General features: G+C 44.0%; 1 protein-coding gene across 1 annotated transcript in view; it reads left to right on the forward strand.

Moving 5' to 3' along the window:
- PDE1C (phosphodiesterase 1C, calmodulin-dependent 70kDa) overlaps positions 1-20,829 on the forward strand; it is a 646,978-nt gene that overhangs the window by 107,116 nt on the left and 519,033 nt on the right. Inside the window, exon 2 of the mRNA XM_006832152.1 lies at positions 7,412-7,462. Within this exon, the coding sequence (XP_006832215.1) occupies positions 7,412-7,462 (51 nt within the window). The remainder of the gene's footprint in view (positions 1-7,411; positions 7,463-20,829) is intronic.

Raw genomic sequence — 20,829 nt, forward strand, 5'->3', positions numbered from 1 at the left:
ATTAGGGAAGACAGAATTAAAAGAACAAAGAGTAATGACAATATGTTTCTAGGCTGATCTGATTTCCCCTGTTTCTTTGTGCCTGGGAAGAGTTGGTGTGTTGCCCTGCCCTCTGCCAGGATAGCCCTGCCCTGGATAAGGATTTACTGGCTCCTCTAGAAGAAGATGGCCTTGAAGGTGCATCATCTCTGCCTCTCTCAAACTATCTCTACAAATTCATTTCATTTTCTTTTGTGTAAGAACTGGATTCAAAGTCAATTTGACAGGCAAATTGGCCCAGAAAGTATAATAAGCCAATGCTGAGCATTTCTGAAGAAAGCAGGGGGAAAGGAACAGTCATGCAGGTTGATGATGCCTTCCATGTAGCTGGGGCACAAATTCCAAATGGAGGGCAGAGCAGGAGAACAGAGAGCCTTCCTCTGTGGCATCTCTGGTTTGAGGCTAAGTGAGGGGAGGCAAGGACCTCTTGTCAGGTCTGGGTTCATCAAATAGGTCTGATGTTGCATTTGGATATACGATGTTAACTTGTATTCGGATGTTCACAATATGATGAGTAACCCAGCGGTTAAGAGCATTGTTCTGGAATAAGGCCGTTCCCAGATCTACCACTTACTTGTTGTTTACATCTCAGGCAATTTGCTTAAGCTTTTGAAGACTCAGTTTCCATATGTGGAAAATGGGAAATAGTAGCAATCGCTTCTGAGAGTTTATTCCGAAGGTAATTGGGTAATGGATGAACAGCGTCTAGCATAGTCTTTAGTTCTTAAGCAGCATCTCTCATTTTAAGCAACTCTCAGAATATATTCAATATGTGAAATTGACTTGTGTTAACTGTTTGCACCACCCAGAACTCCATTTTCTACCTCAGGGAGATCTAATAGGGTTAGGGACCCACTTGTTAGCTGGGGTGCTTGCATGGGCCAGCTTCTCCCTTCTCTGGATCCTACCACTGTGAGGCCTAGTCCCCTGCCCACTTCACCAAAGGGCCTCTGCTGGCAATCTCCAGGGGCATCCTCTGCAGGCTGGCAAGGTGCACTCACTTGGGCGTGAAGAGAGGAGGAGAGGGCCAGGACACAGCTTGGCTATCTGTAGCTGCAGCCGTCTCTGGAGCATGGTTCCACTTTCTTAGAAGGCAAAGAGGCTGCATAGTCCTGGTGTGGCTCTGTAGAATAAGCATCAGACTGCTAACCACAAGGTAGGTGGTTCAAACCCACCAACCACTCCTCAGAAATCCTGTACAGGGTCGCTATGAGTCGGAACCGATTTGAAGGCACAACAACAGACTTGGGTTTGAATTGGGATCCTGCTAGTTTACTGGCTGTGTGGCCCTGGAAAGAGTACCTAACTTTGTCTGTTATATGAGTGTTACATCCTCCTCATTCACAGCTGTATCTGGTATCTACAATTTATTCTGTGCTTGAGAAGTATCTCCAAAGGACTGAATGGAAATGAAAAGCACATATAGGCAGGTACTTGATGAATGTTAACATCCCTGCTCTTCCCCGTCATCTCTCCTTTCCATTCTTGGTACTCACTGCACTCATGGCAGATTGGTAGGAGGTTGGTTACTGATTCATTCAATAAATCTGTGTGCCAAGCATGTAGGCACTGAGGTTGCAGCCGTTTTGTTCACTGACAGAGAATTCATGCTCACGTGTGGCTTAGGTTACACTGGGAGGAAAAAGACAATACACCCAACAAATAAAACCAGCACTGAGCATATGAGCTGGTGAAAAGTGTGGTGGGAGAAACAGAGTAGGAGAGAGGGATGGCAACTCAGAGGAGGGAGGGGTTGGACATGGGAGAGAGGTCTTCCATAGAAGGTGACATGTAAGCAAACGTGGTTAATGATGATCAGTCTTGGATCAAGTCTTTTTCTCCTCAGAACTCCATTCCATCTTCCTTGGTGTTGCAAGTTGAAGGGAAGGCAAGGAGAGACCAAATACCAATGAGCAGTTCTGTGCTTCACCTTCTACAAGGAAAGGTGCTTGGAACTTCATTCAACACTCTTTTCTCTGAGAGTTGAGGTACCTGGCATTCCAGTCACTAGGCTTCTTAAAGAACCTCACCCGGAGAGGCCCCAGACATTGCAGGAAATCAGCAGCCAGATGCTAGGTGGTTGGGTAGATTCCCTTGCAGAAAGCGAGGTCTGCCCAGGCATGCTTGCTCACTGCATGTTTTATGCTGACACCCAGCACCCTCAGCTGCATTTGTGCTCACCCAGGTGCCAGGGTTTTCAAAATAAGGGTGTCAGTGTTTGTGGTGCTGGGTTTGGTTACAAAGCGAAGCGTTGTGCACCTGCCCATGACTTGACCACACAGTTTAGAACAGCCACCTGCCTTCTTGTCAGCTCCTTGCCCTGCCCTGTTCTGATGACTTGGATTGTTTGCGGCTCCAGCTGTGGTTGGGTTACTCATTGCTCCGAGTTAATGTGCCATCACACCTGCCTCCCTCCCACTGGTCTATAGGGCATGTCTTTAAGATTCTTTTCTGGAGAATTTTTGAGAGAGTGAAGCATACAGCTAGCAGATCACTAGGCTACTTCATTTAGAATGTTTTTTTCTTAAACAATAGTACAATGGAGTTGTTTCAAACATAGATTCCTTTCCCCATTCCATTGACTCATTGAATGTGAGGAAGGACCAAAGACTATATATATATTTGTTGTTGTTGTTGTTAAGTGCCATCAAGTCGATTCTGACCCATGGCGACCCTGTATAGGATTACCAAGGAGCAGCTGGTGAGCTTGAACCGCCGACCTTGCAGTTCAAACGGCTTTGCAGTCTGGAGCATTAACCCACAGCACCACACCAGGACTCTCTCTCTCTCTCTCTCTCTCTCTCTCTCTATATATATATATATATATATACACACACACACACACACACACACACACACACAACATTGTCATCGTTAGTAACTATCATCAAGCCACCCCTCTAATGAAAACATAAATATATGTATACACACACACACACACACACACACACACAACATTGTCATCGTTAGTAACTATCATCAAGCCACCCCTCTAGCTGATCATATTCCTGAGAGACACAGCTCATGTCTTTAATTTGTTTGTGTGTTTCAAACAATAACAACAACCAGCCAGTTGCTGTTGAATAGACTCATAGTGACCCCATGTGTGTCAGAGTAGAACTGTGTTCCAGGGGGTTTGCAGTGGCTGGTTTTCCAGAAGGAGCCTGCTAGATCTTCCTTCCAAGGCATTCTGTGTGGAATCAGACCTCCAGCCTTTTTGTTTGCACTGCTCAGCTTGTATGTTAAGGATGGGTGAAACCTATGGTCTCGACCTTCCTTAGAGTCCCAGAGCTGGGTTCCCAGGTGTGCCTAAGACATACGAGTATGTGCTAAATTTAGAAGTGCAAGGTGGATCGTTTTATAAAGACCCCTTCAAAATATGAAAGTTACCCACTAGTTGATCTTCATACTCATGTTTACATTCTCAACTGTTGGACTTTTTCTTAAAGAATATGTGTATCTCTGATCAGGATTTTAATGACACAGAAGCATACTGAGAAGAAGAAATGAACAGGAGTAATTATTTTTCAAGGAATCGGAGCCATACCTTCCTCTGTGCCATTGAGTCAGTTCCCACTCATAGAGACTCACAGGGTTTCTGAGGAGTGGCTGGTGGGTTTGAATGGCCAAGCGTGCAGTTAGCAATCCAGTGCTTATCTTACAGTGCCACACCAAGACTTCTGATAGCAACCACATATTATTGTTGTTAAGTGCTGTCGAGTTGGTTCTAACTCATAGACCCTGTTTAGGGTTTCCAAGAAGCAGCTGACTAAGTTTGATTCGCCGATCCCATGGTTCATACTGACTTGTGGTCCAGTGCTTACCCCAGAGTACCACACCAGGACTCATTTGTTGTTGTTGTTAAGTGCCATCGAGTCAATTCCAACCCATAGCGACCCTGTATAGGGTTTTCAAGGAACTGCTGGTGAGCTTGAACCACGGACCTTGTAATTCAAATGACTTTGCAGTCTGATGCATTACCCTCGGCGCCACACCGGGACTCCAAGATTAGTAGTGGGTCTGGGTTAAAAACTCCTGTTGAGACTGGTAGTGGTTCTGAGTTAATTTCAGTGTACCGCTGTTCAGAGGGAGGAATATGAGTGTGAATTATTTTTGTTCATAAGGTGTTTCTACAAACATTTGAGAATAGGGTTAGAAAACAGCAAGGAAATATCCATTGTTTTCAGACTTCCTGGACCCTTTTTCATGTGTGTGATCATGTGACACTGTAGGTTAAGCACTAGACTGCTAACCAGAAGGTTCCAGTCATTTCTTGGAAATCCTGAATAGGGTCGCAATGAGTCAAAATTGACTCAGAGACACTTAACAACAACAATCTTTTCTTTGAAAGTCTTTTTAGTAGAGAGCCTAGCAGTTCCTTGCCTGGTGGCCTGCCTGCTTTCCTCCCTTCCTTTCCTCCTTCTCTATTTTTTGAGATGCTATGTAGGAGCGCTTTGGAGCTCTGGTAGCGTAGTGGTTACGAATCTGGCTGCGAACCTTAAGGTCAGTGGTTCGAAACTACCAGCCGCTCCGCGGGAGAAAGATGAGGCTTTCTACTCCCGTAAAGATTTACACCCTCGGAAACCCTGTACAGGGTCGCTATGGGTCGGAACCGACTCAACGGCACTTAACAATGTAGGAGCGCTAATGGGAGCAGGATGCAATATTGCTCCCTCTGCTGGTCACTCTTGTATACAGTCTTGTTTGCACTATGCATAGAGGTTAGAGGCAGTGTTTGGGACAATGCAAGTGACAAGAAGACAAAAGTAGACTGAGACTGAATTCATTAGTTGTTGTTGTTGTTGTTGTTTTTAATTGTTTTAGTTGTTCATATGTAGTGAATTGGAAATGTTTACCTTTGTAGAAAAGTGAGAAAGGAATTTATTTTGACACCTTTCATTCTTGGCAAAATATGTTTATGTAGCAGTGATTTATTTTGTCTTGTTACTGCAATTTCTTGTACATGAATGACTGAATTGTTGTTGTTGCTGTTACGTGCCATGGGCTCAGTTCCAACTCACAGCAACCCTGTATAGGGTATCCAAGGAGTAGCTGGTGAGTTTGGACTACTGACCTTGTGGCTAGCAGTCCAGTGCTGATCTTACAGTTGACACACCAGGAGTCCAATGAGTCCTTTATTTTGCTGATGTTCAGATTTTCTTTATTCCCAACTAAAATGAACACTTGATTGCTTTGGGTGTTCATTCGAGACGATCACAGATATCTATGCTTGCTGACTGTGTACACAGGAACCAAACATGTTTTAGGAAGGCATCATTTTTCTGGGTAGTGAAAATAATGTTTTAAATGAGTAACATTTGTGTCTCTTATTAATCATTGGTTTCTTTTTACTTACAAAGATGGTTACATGTGTTATAAACCAAGCCCAAACCCAAACCAACTGTCACTGAACTGATTCTGATGCATGTCTACACTGTATAGGGTTTCTGAGGCTATAAGTTTCTACAGGAGCAGAAAGCTTCATCTTTCTCCCAGGGAGTGGGTGTTGGATTTCAACCTTACTTATCCTACAGCTACATACTGTATGTTATGTTATTAAGTGTTGTCTAGTCGGTTCTGACTCATAATGACCCAATGTAAAGTTTTTGAGGAGCAGCTAGTAGATTTGAACCTCTGACCCCGTGGTTAGCAGTCTACTGATGATCCTACAGCACCATACCAGGAGTCCTCCATATATTATGGTGGTGGTGATGGTTGTGTGCTGTTGAGTTGGTTCTGATTCATAGAGACCCTATATAGGCTGTAAATCTTTATGGGAATGGAAAGTCTCATCTTTCTCCCATGGAGGGACTGGTAGCTGGTAGATTCGTACCGCTGACTTTGAAGTTAGCAGCCCATCTTGTAATCCACTATGCTACCAGGGTTCTTTACCATATATTATTGCTGTTGTTGACCCATACTGTAGTGGTTTCCGACTCATAGTGTCCCTATATAGGGTTTCTGAGGAGTGGCTGGTGAGTTTGAACTTCCAAACTTGAGGTTCAATGCTTATCCTACAGCACCACATTAATTATGACTGAGAATGTGATGACTTTGTAGGATAAGCTCTGGTCTACGAACCACAAGGTCGGAGGTTCGAGCCCTCCAGCCACTCCTAAGGAGAAAGGTGAGGCTTTCTACTCCCCGCAAAGATTTATAGCTTTGGAAACCCTATATAGGGTCACTATGAATCAGAACCGACTCAGAGACACTTAACAACAACAATTATGACTAGCTTGTTGTACTTATCCTATAGAATAAGCACTTCACTCCCCTACTTAATCTTTGCTGTTGGTAAGTGCCTTCGAGTCAGTTCTGACTCATAGTGACCCTGAGTAGGGTTCCTGATGAGAGGCTGGTGGGTTTGAACTGTGGACCCTGCAGTTAGCGTCTAGTGTTTATCCTGTAGAGGTATTTCAGAGGAAGGTAAACCATCCTTCTGAGAAGCTTTACGGGTAAGACTGTCCAGGACATTTTTCTGGATAGTTTCCTTGAACTCACTTGTATGTTGAAATCCAATTTAAGCGCTCTTAACAAAACCCAACTTTGTCATAATCTTTTGAAGTCCCTGCCTTGACTTTGTTCCCATAAACCCAACCCAAACCCAACCCAATCCAATCCCACTGAATTGATTCCAACTCACAGTGAGCCAAAAGGACAAAGTAGAACTGCTCCCTAGGGTTTCTGAGGCTATTAATCTTTAAGGAGCACACCATCTCATCTTTCTTCTGAGGAGTGGCCAGTGGGTTAGAACTACAGACCTTGTAGTTAGCAGTCCAACGTGCACCCCACTATGCCACATGGATCAGAAAACATTCGGACTCATTTCAGTTGGTCAGGATGCATTTATGTATTGAAGGGCAGTCTGGTGGTTAGAAATCAGGCAATATGCCTCTTACTAATTGGATGCCAGCTAGTTAACCTCTCTAGCTTCTAGTTAACTTCTTCAGTTGCTATTCTTTAGGTTAGCTCCAAGTTTATTCAAATATTCTAGTCAAAATGTTTAAGACATTTGACCTCATTTAAGAACCGAAAGCAGCATTGGATAAATACAAAGAAAGGGAGTGAAGTTGCTTTTATCCTCTTTAAAAGACCCACGCATACAATTTCCTGTCAAATCATCCAGAGGGTTATTTGTGCTGGTGTTGCTAAATTCCATTGAGTTGGTTCTGACTTATAGTAACCCTGTATAAGATTTCCAGAGAGTGGCTGCTGACTTTGAACCGTTGACCTTACGGTTCAAACTGACCTGAAGTTCGAGTGCTCATCCTATGCACTACACTAGGACCCAGATGATAAGCTGTAGGCTGGTTACATTATGTGAACAAGTGCCTTGTTCTTAATTACATCTTCTGTTTCTTTTGTTTTCTAGTTGCAAATGAGGCCGGAGACAAAAATGCCAGACCGCTTGCCCGTTTCTCCCGTGAGTAAATCTTATCTCATTTTTGTTCTGGACTGCTTCGTGATACATTATCCAGGAGCCTTTTCACCTGCATGGCTCACCTGTGTGACCCTGCCATGTGATCTAGAACAGTAATATAGACCAGGTCCTCACCTGGTTCATCGTCCTTCAACATCATTTACTATCGAGTCAGCGCTGACTCATGGCAACCCTACCTGTATCAGACTAGAACTGTGCTCCATGGGGTTTTCAGTGGACGATTTTCAGAAATCGATTGTTAAGTCTTTCTCCCAAGACACTTCTGGGTGGATTTGAACCTTCAACCTCTGGATTAGCAGTCAAGTGCTTTAAACATTGTCACCACAGTTAAATCCTTAGAATTCTTAGAAGTACAGAGGCTTTCAATGTGTTCTGGTGGTGGTGGTGTGCCGTGGAATTGGTTCTGACTAACAGCAACCCTGCATAGGGTTTCTGAGGCTGTAAATCTTTATGGGAACAGAAAGCGTCATCTTTCGCCTGTGGAACAGCTGGAAGTTTCTGACTGCTGACCTTGAGGTTAGCAGTCTGACTGCTAACCACCAGAGCTCCTTTCAATGTGCTCCAGGGCCTTGCTATTCAAGGTGTGGCCTTCAGACCAGCAAGGCTGACATCACCTGGGGGCTCATTAGACATGCAGCACCTCAGGTCCCACCCTTTTAAATCAGAACCTGCATTTTAACAAGATTCACAGGTGGGTCCTCTGGAATCCCCAAACATCGCACACAGGAGTGGGATGGGATTTTCATGAAGATAAAGTGAGGAAGGGTATGTGAAAGCTTGTAGCTATCATGGTTTATCTATGAGGGGGATTCCAAAAGTTCATGGAAAAATTCCATTATTTTCTAATGCCATTTCCACAAAGTTTTCGAAGCCGCCTTCTACATGTAAAAGCATCTTACATCCCGAGGTGGGTTTCTGAGATTTACGAGATGTTGGTCCTTTTTCTCGACATTCTGAGGATGGAATAGATGGAATGACTTTTTCAGGCACTGGGATAATCATTTGTGGGCATTGCTGCCCATTGATTTGACTTCATCCCAGTGAGAAAGCAGGAGTCAAAAGCCTTTTGATGTTTCCTCTGCCAGTATGATCAGCAAATTGTATAGCAAATTCATGCATTCCCTGGATTGAAAGCCTGGTCGCCATGAAGGGAGTGGAAATCCCAGTGAGGCTGCAGAGGCTCCGGTGATGTTCCTGAGCCTGCTGTGCGGCGAGTACAGAGACTGTGGTGGTGGTTGTGTGCTGTTGAGTCTGTTCCAACTCATAGCGACTTTATATAGGATTTCTGAGGCTTATATACATCTTTACGGGAGCAGAAAACCTCATTTTTTCCCCCAAGGAGCAGCTGGCAAATGCAAACTGCTGACCTTGCAGTTAGCATCCCCTTGTCAGCCAGTATGCTCCTTACAGAGATGGTAGAACTGTACATGAAGATCGGAGTCTGCGCTCCAGCATCTTTGCTGCCTTGCTGGCTTTCACTGGCATTTCACTTATACTTTCTCGGCCATGTGAAAACTCTTAACTGTTTTCCTCTTCTTCTTTTTTTTTTTTTTTTTTTTACAAAAATGTAACCATTGTAAAAATTGTGGCATGATACCTCCCAGTCACTGTGCTGTTCATGGAAGACTCATCAGCTCTTTAGTATGTGGTTGGTTTTTGTGGTCTAAGCGCCGTGGAGTCAGTTCTGACTCATAGTGACTCTGCATAGGGTTTCTGAGGCTGTAAATCTTTATGGAAGCAGAAAGCCTCATCTTTCTTCTATGAACAACTGGTAGTTTCAAACTGCTGACCTTGAGGTTAGCAGCACGACTTGTAATCACTCGGCTACCAGAGCTCCTTGCTCTTGAGTATAGACAATGCCATACACTGGAAGGTAGATCGCTGCTGTGGAGCCAACTCCGTACACCAGCATGAAATGTTGCCCTGCCCAGCATCATCCTCGTGACTCATGTCACACACAAGTTCGCCTCACTGACAGTCTCCCTCACCTTCACTGGCCCTCTGTTTCACCAAACATGATGTCCACCTGTAGTGAACTATCCTTTCTGACGGGCATGACCAAAGCAAACACATCAGATCCCAAACCCGTCCACTGTGGGTTACTGTGCTGATATCTGAAACATTGATGGCAGGTTTTCCCACATTGCAGGCACACGCAAGCTACCGCAGTGTGACAAACTGACAAGTGAATAGTGAGGGCACTGCTGTAGTAAGTGTTTAAGAGGTAAAGCTAAAAGTATAATTTCTTTATTTTCAGGGCTTTTTCTAAACCTGGCCTTCAGTGTCTTTTGAGAAGGCTTTAAAACTTTGCGACTGATTTCCTACAAATGATTTTTATAGAACTGTATAATGTATGATAATGAAAGAGCATTAAGTACCCACATTTTAGAAACTGAAATACTCACTTTTCACGGGCCCTCCTACCTGTAATCATTACTTCCAAAATAAGTGCTTCATCCCACAGTTCAATGCGGATGATGAATATGCTTTCGTACCTGTATTTCTGCATCCCTAGAGCAATCAATAGTCAGGCAAATTAATATGCTGGAATCGTAACCCGCCCACACTCTGCACGCTGTTCTGGGTGCACCCCACAGGGGTTCCTGGCATTTGGATGCCTTCACCAGATGTGGAGAGTTTAACCGTGTAGCTAAATGGTGCCCTTTAACCGTGTGGCCCAAATACAACCTGGAGCATAGAGACACAGGATAACTGCTCTCTTCAGTGACTTTTTAAGATTTCAGCTTGTGTGACTTGGTTGGAAGAATGTGTCATGTGAAAGCTTATTTGCTGAAGATAAGTGAGGTTGTGAAAAAAAAAAAAGAATCTACACAGGAAAAATGTAATTAGTTGCAAACCAATTAGGTTGGGCTGACTCAGGGAAAAAACATTCTCCTGACTTAGTGCAATGTCCTGGAAACAAGTCAGATAGTACATTAACTACTAAATCTTTTAGTAGCAAATGCTAGAGACGTGGGAAATTAGGTGACTTTTTCGAAGGAAAAAAAAAAAAAAGGTTACTTAAAGTAGCATCCTGGTGTGGCGCTGTGGGCTAATGCGCTGGACTGCAAAGTCAGTTGGAACTGCAAGGTTCAAGCTCAACAGCTGCTCCTCAGAAACCCTATACAGGGTTGCTACGGGTCAGAACCTACTCAACGGCACTTAGCAACAACAACAACAAAGGTAGCATCATCAATCATGAGTGTCACTTCACTTTACCACGTTGACAATTGGCCTTCATCGTGTTATATGAATGAAGAGTTCAGTTGTGAAGAACAAGGAGATTTGAATGACAGACTTTCCTTTGAAGACTGTGAGTTGACGTACTTCGGCATTCTTTATTTTCACGTCCAATGAGCCGTGTGTAAAATCCTGGCTGTGTGCATCACATAGCAAAGATTTAGGGCAATATGGGTAGATGGCAGGAACCTCTGCTATGATGAAGTCTGGACCTTCCAGGGCATCAGCAGAAAAGACACCTGATGGAGAGAGAGGGGCTGACCCAGTGCTCTCAATTAGTCTCAAGTTTTGTATTTTCTTTGGGGTCCTCACATTCTGTTCCTGGTACATCTGGAATAGGCTCCTCATTCTTCTCCATTTTTGTTGTTGTTGACAGGGAGTGGGGGCTTATGAGCTGTAATGATGATCTTAAGGAGAACCCAGCCTTGCACCTTAGGTGCATCCACAACCTTTCAGTGGAGGTTGCATGTTGCTATGAGGCTGAACAGGTTTCATAGGAACTTCTAGACAAAGACAGACTAAGAAGACAGAACTGGTGATGTACTTCTGAAAAACAGCCATTGAAAACCCTGTGGATCACAAAACTTTGATGTGCAACCAATCCTGGGGATGGTAGAGGACTGGGCAGTGTTTCGTACCATTGCGTATGGGGTCAGCATCAGCTGGAGGCTGATTTGATGACAGCTAGCAACAGTAACCTACCACAGACTTGTCAGTTTGTCACACTGTGGTGGCTTTTGTGTTGCTGTGATACTGGAAGCTATGCTAATGGTATTTTAAATGCCAGCAAGGTCACCATGGTGGCCAAGTTTCAGTAGAGCTTTGAGACTGAGAAAGGAGAGGCAGCTCACTGCTGAATGGTTAGCAGTGAAACATTGTCTGATATTGTGCTGGAAGATGAGCCCTTTAGGTTGGGAAGGCACTCAAAATATGACTGGGAAAGAGCAGCCTTCTAAAACTAGAATTGACCTTAATGGCATGGATGGGGCAAAACTTTTGGAACCTTCATTTGCTGATGGGGCAAAACTCAAAGTGAAAAGAAACAGCAGTAAACAACCATTAATAAACAGAACATTGAATGTATGACCTAGCAAAATTGGAAGTCTTCAAAAATAAAATGGAACGCATAAAGATTGCTATCCTAGACTTTAGTGTGTTGAAATAGATTGGTATTGGCCATTTTGAATCAGACAGTCATGTGGTTTACTATGCCGGGAATAAAAAACTGAAGAGAACTAGTGTCCCGTTCATTGTCAGAAATGGCATTTTGAGAACTGTCTTGAAGTACAATGCTGTCTGTGATGTCATAATATCCATACACCTACAAGGAAGACCAGTTAATACAGCTATTATTCAAATTTACCCACCAGAAAAACAGCAATGAAGTTGTGAGCTAAGTTCAGTCACATTCAATAGACTCCTGTTAACCTGGATTGAGACCTTAATCAGCAGTATGACGAGACCTGGGGACTCTTGGACCCAGGGGCAGGAACATTGCCCCATGGGACTAGAACAGAGTGTGAAGTGTCAAGCTGATATGAAGTGAGGAGCGATGTACAAGAACACCCACACTTGCAGATGGTACCCATTTGACCTGGCGTCAATGGCTGGATGATCAGAACACAACTAGAGGAAGAATGAAGAGAAAAAAAAAAAAAAGTAACCCACTACAATTGGATGAACTTGACCTATGTTTGTGGATGCAGTATGACAAAGGAGCGAACAAATCTTTACAGTGAGGATCATTCCCACCCTCTTAGTACATAGGGCCGACAGGGATGGGGAACCTAGACATTGGTTACTCAAAATGGGGGTGGGGAGCTACAAAGACAAGGAGATTTGGTAGCGCAGTGGTTACGAATCGGTCTGTGAACCACAAGGTCAACAGTTCGAAAGTACCAGCTGTTCCGCAGGAGAAAGATGAGGCTTTCTGCTCCCGTAAAGTTTTACAGCCTAGGAAACCCTGTAAAAGGTCACTATGAGTTGGAACTGACTCCACGGCACATAACAACAACAACAAAGACAAGAAGTCACTGGCTTAAAAGCTTTCAATAGAGAAACTAGTTCCAGAGGGTATGGGGAAAGGTAGAATCTCCAATGTTTTGTTTCTAACCTGTCTGGATGGGGTTGATAAAAGGTGTGGGGGATAGGACTCCTGTGATTCAATAGGGAATGATTGCTATCAGGTCTGACAGTGAGTGTTGGAAAGGTAAATGTAAATGTTTTGTAACAAAAGGAGAGGAGTGGCTGATTTTGCAGTCCAGGAGCTGAGATCCCTGGAACCAACCATTAAGGGAGGAAGAAAAGTGAAGTGTGGGACCCTGTCCGGGGAGGCAGTGACACCAGAGATGGAGGCAGAAATGATGATATGGAGAGAAGGAGCAGCTGGGGACTCTGGATTCAGGGAGGAAGAAGGCCTGTGTGCTGGCAGCTGGGGGGCAGGCTTGTGGGGTGTTCCCTTTGGATGTTTATGATGTATGCAGGGGCTTGTAATCATTGCAATGAAACAAAATATGATAGGATGAATGAAAGGATTATGGATAATGTTCTCCCATGTAAACTAACACATAATTCACATTAAAGCCTTAAAAAAATACCAAAAAAAAAAACAAAACACCAAACCAAAAACCTACCAACCACTAAAGCCAGTCATGATGAAACTCAAGAATTCTGCCAACTAGTTCAGTCTGAAATTGATCAAACATGCAATCAAGATGCATTGATCATTACTGGTGATTAGAATGAGAAAGTTGGAACAAAGAGGAAAGGTCAGTAGATAGGATATAAGGCCTTGGTGATAGAAACAATGCTGAAGATAGCATTATAGAATTTTACAAGACCAATGACTTATTCATTGTAAATACCATTTTTCCCCAACAACATAAAAAGTAAAACTATACCCATGGACCTCATCAGATGGAGTGCACAGGAATCAAACTGACTATATCTGTAAGAAGAGACGATGGAGAAAAGTTCAATATTACTAAACAAAACAAGGCCGGCGCTGACTGTGGAACAGACTCTCAATTGCTCATATGTAAGTTCAGGCAGAAGCAGAAGCAAATTAAAATAAGTCCACTTGAATTTAGAGAACATCTCAAGAACAGATTTGACGCATTAAACATTAATGACCGAAATCCAGAAGACTTGTGAGATGGCATCAAGAACATCATACACATAGGAAGAAAGCTAGAATTCTTAAAAAGACAAGAAAGAAAAGAAAGTATGGATGTCAGAAGCAACTCTAAAAATTGCTTTCCAATGCAGTGAAGCTAAAGTGAATGTAAGAAATGAGGAAGTAAAAGAGCTGAACAGAATATTTCAAAGTCCCAAATCCGTTGGCCAGATGTCAGACTGGAAGCTTCTGACTCATGTAGCTGCAGAGCTGAAGAACCAAATTCAGCAGGCAGGCACGCTGGGCAGGTAAGATGACCAGCTGCCGACAACTCCCAGATTGGCAGGCAATAGAGCAGACCACAAGCATAGACTAGCCAGATGCAGAATCCAGACCCAGCAGAAAGCAGGCAAGTTTTGGCTGAGTATTCAGTATATTGGGAGTAGGTCACACCCCCAAAGAAACTTCCTTTTAATTGATTGTCTGCTGAAAGCACAGCTGCTCATCATGGGGGACTATTGAGTCTTAACTGCTGAACCACTGAGAATCCTGGCCCAGTCAAGTTGAGACAAAACCTTAACTATCACAACCACCAATGAGTTGGACTGACACAGTGGCAGTAACAAGGGGCTTGAACACAAAAGAGTTGTGAGGATGGCGCAGAACAGGAGAGTGTTTCTCTCTGTTGAACATGGTGGTGGTGGTGGTCGTGTACCATGGAGTTGGTTTTGCCTCATAGCGACCCTGTATAGGGTTTCCGAGCTGTTGAACATAGGTTTGCTATAAATCAGAACTCAATGGCACCTAATGACATCAGCAACAATGACAAGAAAAACGGGGAACCAAAGAGAAATAGAGTGTGCGGAGCCTAGAAACAGTTAAGCTTTCCTACGTGTTTTCTCATCTTACCCTGGTCAGCTGGTTTACCAGCTTGACTTGCCTCATTGTGACCCACTCCCTAAAAGGGTTATTTCCACAACAGAATCCCTGAACTTAATATTCTTCCCTGCACTGTCACCCTATCACTGAACGATTTCGCTTCCTCAAACAGATCATGCCTGAGGCCACCTGTGGTTCAGTTCCTGTCACTTTCAGCCTAAAAACAGTCATTGTTTTCAATCAAGTAACAGTGCTGTGGGGATTGACGCACAGAGTAAGGCCCTGATCCTACTGGAGCTCCCTGACACTGGCAATTGACTAATCTTACCTTAATCAGAGCAGCTGCCTGATAGCTAGCCATGGGCACACATGAGTCCAGTGACATGAAGAGGAGGGTGGGAATGGAACGAGATGCTTCCTTCTAATGCTGCAGATGAGTGACAGCACTGGAGAGAAAGAATGAGGAGGGTCCCTGGTCGTCCATGAGCCAAGGCACGTTGACTTTTGATGGACAGGTGGTTTTGAAAATGGCGTCTACTTCAAGGGCTAGCTGTCATGGGGCTTGAGCTCCTGTGTGGGGCAGTGGGCAGGCGTCCATTGGTAGGGCACCTCCTGTGGGGGTTATGAGCACAGCTCTGTGACATCCAGCTCTTATTGCTTGCCCCTTTAAGTAGGCAGCAGCATGTCTCTATTTTGTGAATGAGGACAAAGCTCCAAGAAATGAAGAGAATTGCTCACAGTTGGGATTCTGGAGCAACTCCCAATCCTGGCTGTTACTAGTCCTTCTAGTCTATGGGACTGGTATTTACCATTTCTGAGGCTCAGGGACTTGGGGGACACCAGCTTGATCATGAAGGCACTCAAGCCTCAGCACAGGACAAGTTTTACAGTCCACATGCATTGGTCCCATCATTCCCCAAACGCCCCTATTCACCATCTCATTGACATCAGAAATTCTCTAATGAAGGAAAAGCTTGAAGATTTGAACTCCAAAGTCCCTTAAGAGAGGGGACATAGTGTTTCACATTCTTACTATGGTGAAAATGATTGATAAGCAGACATAACATTTTTTCCTCTCCAGCCCCCTGAAAGTATATTCAACATGTGTAAAAGAGGGAGCAAAGGGTTTTTTATTTATATTTTTATGTACTTATTCATTTACCAAATGGTTACTGACCATTTGGATCTGGCTCTGTGCTGTATGCTAAGGATTCAAAGTCTGATTATCACGAGACTTGTGCTGTTACGAAGTGTAAGATTTGGTGTGAGGAGACAGAGAAGTTAGCCAGCAATGCAGTAGGTGCTATCAGAGGGGTTAGCATGGGCAACAAAAGACAGGGCCTCTAAATAAGTCAGACCAGGTTTCTAGGAGAAGGGGATGCCTGCTTTGAGTATTGAAAGATGACAGGAATTATTTAGGCTAGGAAGGTATGGGGAAGGCATGCCAGGAGACCACCTGGGCACTGTGATAGGTAGAACTGTGTGCCCCCGTCCCTCCTTATTTGAAAATAAGGTGAAGATGTCATTAGTTAGCGTGAAGTCATCATCATGGTAGAGTATGATGGGGCCTAATCAAATCGGCCTTTTGTAAAAAGGTAAGAGACGCAGATACAAAGGAAGATGCTCATGTGAAAACAGACAGATATCGGAACGAGGTATCCACAAGCCAAGGAACGCTGGATCGCTGGACATCAAGCTATAAGTGAGTCATGACCAGACTCTCTGAGCCCCTAGAAGGAACCAACACAACTGACAGCCTGGATTCAGACATCAGTGCTCCAGAGCTGTGAGACAATACATTTCTATTGTTTCAAGGCACCTGGTTTGTGGTCCTTTATTATGGCAGTTCTAGAAGACAATGAGGAGTCCGTGGGTGGTACAGATGATGTAGCCATCAACTGCTAATGAAAAGGTTGACAGTTTGGACCCACGCAGAGGTGCCTCTGAAAAAAGGCCTGGTCATTTGTTTCTGAAAACCTTATGGAGTATTCTACCAAGAGTTGGAACCCACTCAATGGCAACTGGTTCATTAGGAAACCAATACATTTACATTATATTTATATGTTGGGGAAACCAGCTGAAGAGGCAGCCTGGGTCAGGCCAAAGAGAGTCTTTGTGCTTAAAGAGTGGACTGGATTTGGGGGGCAGCTTGGTTACATCTCAACCTCCTTCTAAAGCCGGGGTTCCCTCTGGAAGCCAGGGCTGTGCTGTGAAGAGCTGACCCCATGTAGCCAGACCAGGAGCTCCTGCAGACACTGGAGGCTGGGACACCTGATGGGCCATGGCTTTTGGAAAGACTCATCTGGCTCTGGAGCAGAGTCCCTTGCTGGGCATATCTTGTGGTCAGGAGCTCTGACCCAGACATTTGGGATGCTGTCCAGGCTGCCCTCCAGTGCAGGCTGGGAGAAGAGAGCACTCCTGTTTGGAAATATCTGTTGTATGTGTATGTCCCTGTTAGAATGTGGGCTCCTCGCGGGCAAGTGCCCATCCGGTTTAGCTGTGTATACTCCATGCCTGCTGTCACAACAAATGCCTATTGAGTGAAGACAGAGTAAACCAACACTACCTACTTTTGCTCCCCTTCCTTTTCCTCACCCTTACTTCATAACAGGTCAGGTGATCCCAATGCTGAGCACACACACTTCCAAAGCTCCTCTGGAATTTGTCCTCAAGGACTTCCCATACACCCTTTTGAGAGTCCTCAAAAGCACCTAGGGACACAGGCCTGGCTTTGTACAGGTAACTTAACCTCTCTAAGCCACATTTTTCTCATCTGAATTCTAGGGGAAATACCATAATTTGCTCCCAGAGTTGTTAAATGATCACATACAGAGGTGTGTGTCAAACTCCTTAATGCCATGTTACATGCTCACAGACCTGTCCACCAGATGCTGAGTATGGTGGAGATGGGGTGTAGGCAGGGAGTGTGAAAGAAGAGGGTCTGGAGAGTCCCACAGTTGCTGGATGAGGCTGAAGCAACAAAGTGGATATCAGCCTTGATGACGTGGGTAAATTATACAAGGAGAAGTCAAACAGTACTGCTACCAGGGTTCCAGCTCATACATGCATGCACTGGTTGATTCCAAACACAATGTGCTTAAACACGTCTCTGTGATCAGTGGATGACTGCAGACAAATTTACACATGTCTTAGTAACACACTTGTCTTAGTCTCATCATCACTGTTGTTGTCAAGTGCCACCCAGTCGGTTCTGACTCACAGCAATCCTGTATAGGGTTTCCAAGGCCTACATCTTTGCCAAAGTAGAAAACCTCGTCTTTTTCCCAAGGTATGGCTGGTGCACTTGAATAACTGACCTTGTAGTAAACAGCTCAGTGCTTATTGTACAGAGACACCAGACTCCTCTAGTTTTGTTCAAGTGCCTTATATATAAAGTAAGTCCAATTGAAGAATGACTTCCAGAGGAATCTGTTGTTGTAAAGTGCCATCAAGTTGGTTGGGACCCATAGCGACCCTGCATAGGGTTTCCGAGGAGTGGCTAATGAGCCTGAACTGCCTCCCTTGCAGTTCAAACCGACTCTGCAGTCTGTTTGGCCAGTTAAATTCAAGGTAGAGAGGTCAGTACTGTAGGTGGTAATAGTATTTTGGGATTCCAAACAGGAAATCTTGTTCGAGTTTCTCAAAAGTCACAGGACAATCATGCAGGCTTGTTACAAAGAAGTTTTAAGAAAATTGAAAGCTGCATTGGTGAGAGAAAGATGAAGAAAGGTGCCTGGAGGAATTGTTTTCCCTTCGTGACAACATACCTGCTCATTCTTTGAGGTTAGCAAGCGCTGTCTTATGAGAAGCTTGCTGAGAAACCTTATCTCATCCACGCTACAGTCCTAATCTTGCCTCTTCTGCTTTCTTTTTGTCCCCCAAACTCAAAAACTATTTAAAAGGAACACACTCTGAGTCCCCCAAGAATGCCCAAAATGCCATTTTGATGGGATGTAAATCGAATTCTCTGGGAGCAGTGTTAAAGAGCTAGAAACACCACCTTCAGAGGAGTATGGACTTAGATGGGAGGACTTGCCAAGAAACAGTAGCCTCACATTTTGATAATTTGTTTAATAAAGGGTTCTATGACCTTGTAGCAATACTTTTTGACTTAGCATAATACTTGTACATCATGTGTGCTCAATTAATATGGATTGTTTTATGATATATATTATTATTTTGAATAATATTCATCACCATCTTTGTATCTTCATCCCTCTCTCATACTCATTCATCTATCTATTTTCTTCCTGTCTTCTTTTCACATATATTTATTGAAGAGTTTTCTGTGCTAGACACTAGAGATACAAAGATGAAGAAGTTGATTTTCATAGAGCTCACAGTCTGATAAGGAAAACAGAGAAATAAGCAGCCTAGTACGGCATGTGGAGGCGCACACTGAAGACCAGCAGAGGAGTGATGGGAGCCGGATGAGAGATACTCCGCCTGGCCTAGGGTAGAGATGAATTCACAGGCATTCTCCTGAAGGAGATATGCATTAGATGAAGCATGAGGAGTAGGGGTTAACAGGTAAGAAGGTAACGTCTCAGCTTAAAAAGTAAAAAAAACAAAACAAAAAACCACCATTAAGAGAATCCAGGCCCTATGTAATATTTAGCTATGGCCACAGTGTGGCAGGAAAAGCCCAGATTTGGGTGTGTCTCTTTACTCCAGGATACTCAAGACAGGCTGCATTCAGTGCACTAGGACAGCATCCTGGCTCAGGGAAGAGATATGGGCCCCAAAGTTTATACAGTTGGGCAGATCCATTCTGGAGTTTGGATTGCTTCCCTAAGGGAAGAATAACTTCTGCCCTGAAATGAGCACATGGGTGGAAAAAAAAGGCATTATAAGCAGTAAGAGAGTAGAGTCTAATTAGTAATGCCTCCAAATTTGGCATGGTTTACTTTGGAAGATAAAAAAAAAATCAGATAGTTGGAAGTTTATTTTTTCTATTGCTGTTGTTAAGTGCCATTGAATCAGTTCTGACTCATAGTGACCCTGTATAGGGTTTCCAAGGAGTAGCTGGTGGGTTAGAACTGTCAACCTTGCAGTTAGAAGTCCAGTGCTTTTCCTGTAGTACCACACTAAGGTCCCAGGGCTTATTTAGAGGACTGCAAATTAAAATCACGATGAGACATCACTATATAACTATCACAATTGCTCTTTTAAAAATTGACCCAATGTTGGTGAGGACTGGGAGAAAACGGATCATTTATATATTGCTGGTGGTACCACCAGTCTGAAAAACAGTTTTGCAGTTTCTTAAACACAAAAAATGAAACGGTAGGACCCAGCACTAGAAGCCATGGAGCTGCATGTCTGAAGGGAGAGGTGTGACCTATTTTTCATCTTTCACTTTTCATTTTTCACATATCTCTCCTCTTTACCCCAATCACGCCCTCACTGCACAGCCCAGACGCCTTCAGGCAGGCAAGAGTACACCCACAAAAGGGTCCAGCATTACACCCACAGTTTTCCAATGGTACAGAAAGGAAACTTGTCTTATGACATTTTGACCCTGGGAAACCACCCCATAGCTTACAACACCAGAGCTCTGGATTTACCATAAGGTCCAGGACGTCAGTTTCCCACACTTGCAGGTGAAAAAATCATGATATAAAGGGAAATACTCTGATTTAGGAATCTCTGGAGATGAGACTTCCTCTGTGGCCACCCTGCCTAGGCAGAGTTCAGAAGGCGGGGCTACAGACAGACGGCACAGGGAACCTGTGCTAAAAGCAGTGCATTGACATTTGCAAAAAGAGGTGTGGGAGATTCTACACATTTTTCCTCCTATTCCCTATTGCGTCTTCTTTGCCCAGCCTGGACGCCTTCAGGCAGGTAGGTGCTCATCCCCCCCCCCCCCCCCCCCCCCCCAAAAAAAAAAAAGGTTCAGCGCTGACCCAACAGTTTTCCCACAGTGCAGAGACAAAGAGCTTGGCGGATACTGATGATTTTGGCCTCGGGGTCGCAGCCCTAAAATTAACTTGTGCACAACTCTTACTCATGCCTATATAGCAAGGAAAAAAGCAGGCACATCAGGCCAGAGAGACAAACCATAGAACAATCTGTAAAACCCCAACATAAAAGGATGCAACTATTTTGAGAATTA

Source organism: Chrysochloris asiatica, unplaced genomic scaffold (assembly GCF_000296735.1).
Source record: "Chrysochloris asiatica unplaced genomic scaffold, ChrAsi1.0 scaffold00006, whole genome shotgun sequence".
In the NCBI taxonomy this organism is placed as follows: domain Eukaryota; kingdom Metazoa; phylum Chordata; class Mammalia; order Afrosoricida; family Chrysochloridae; genus Chrysochloris; species Chrysochloris asiatica.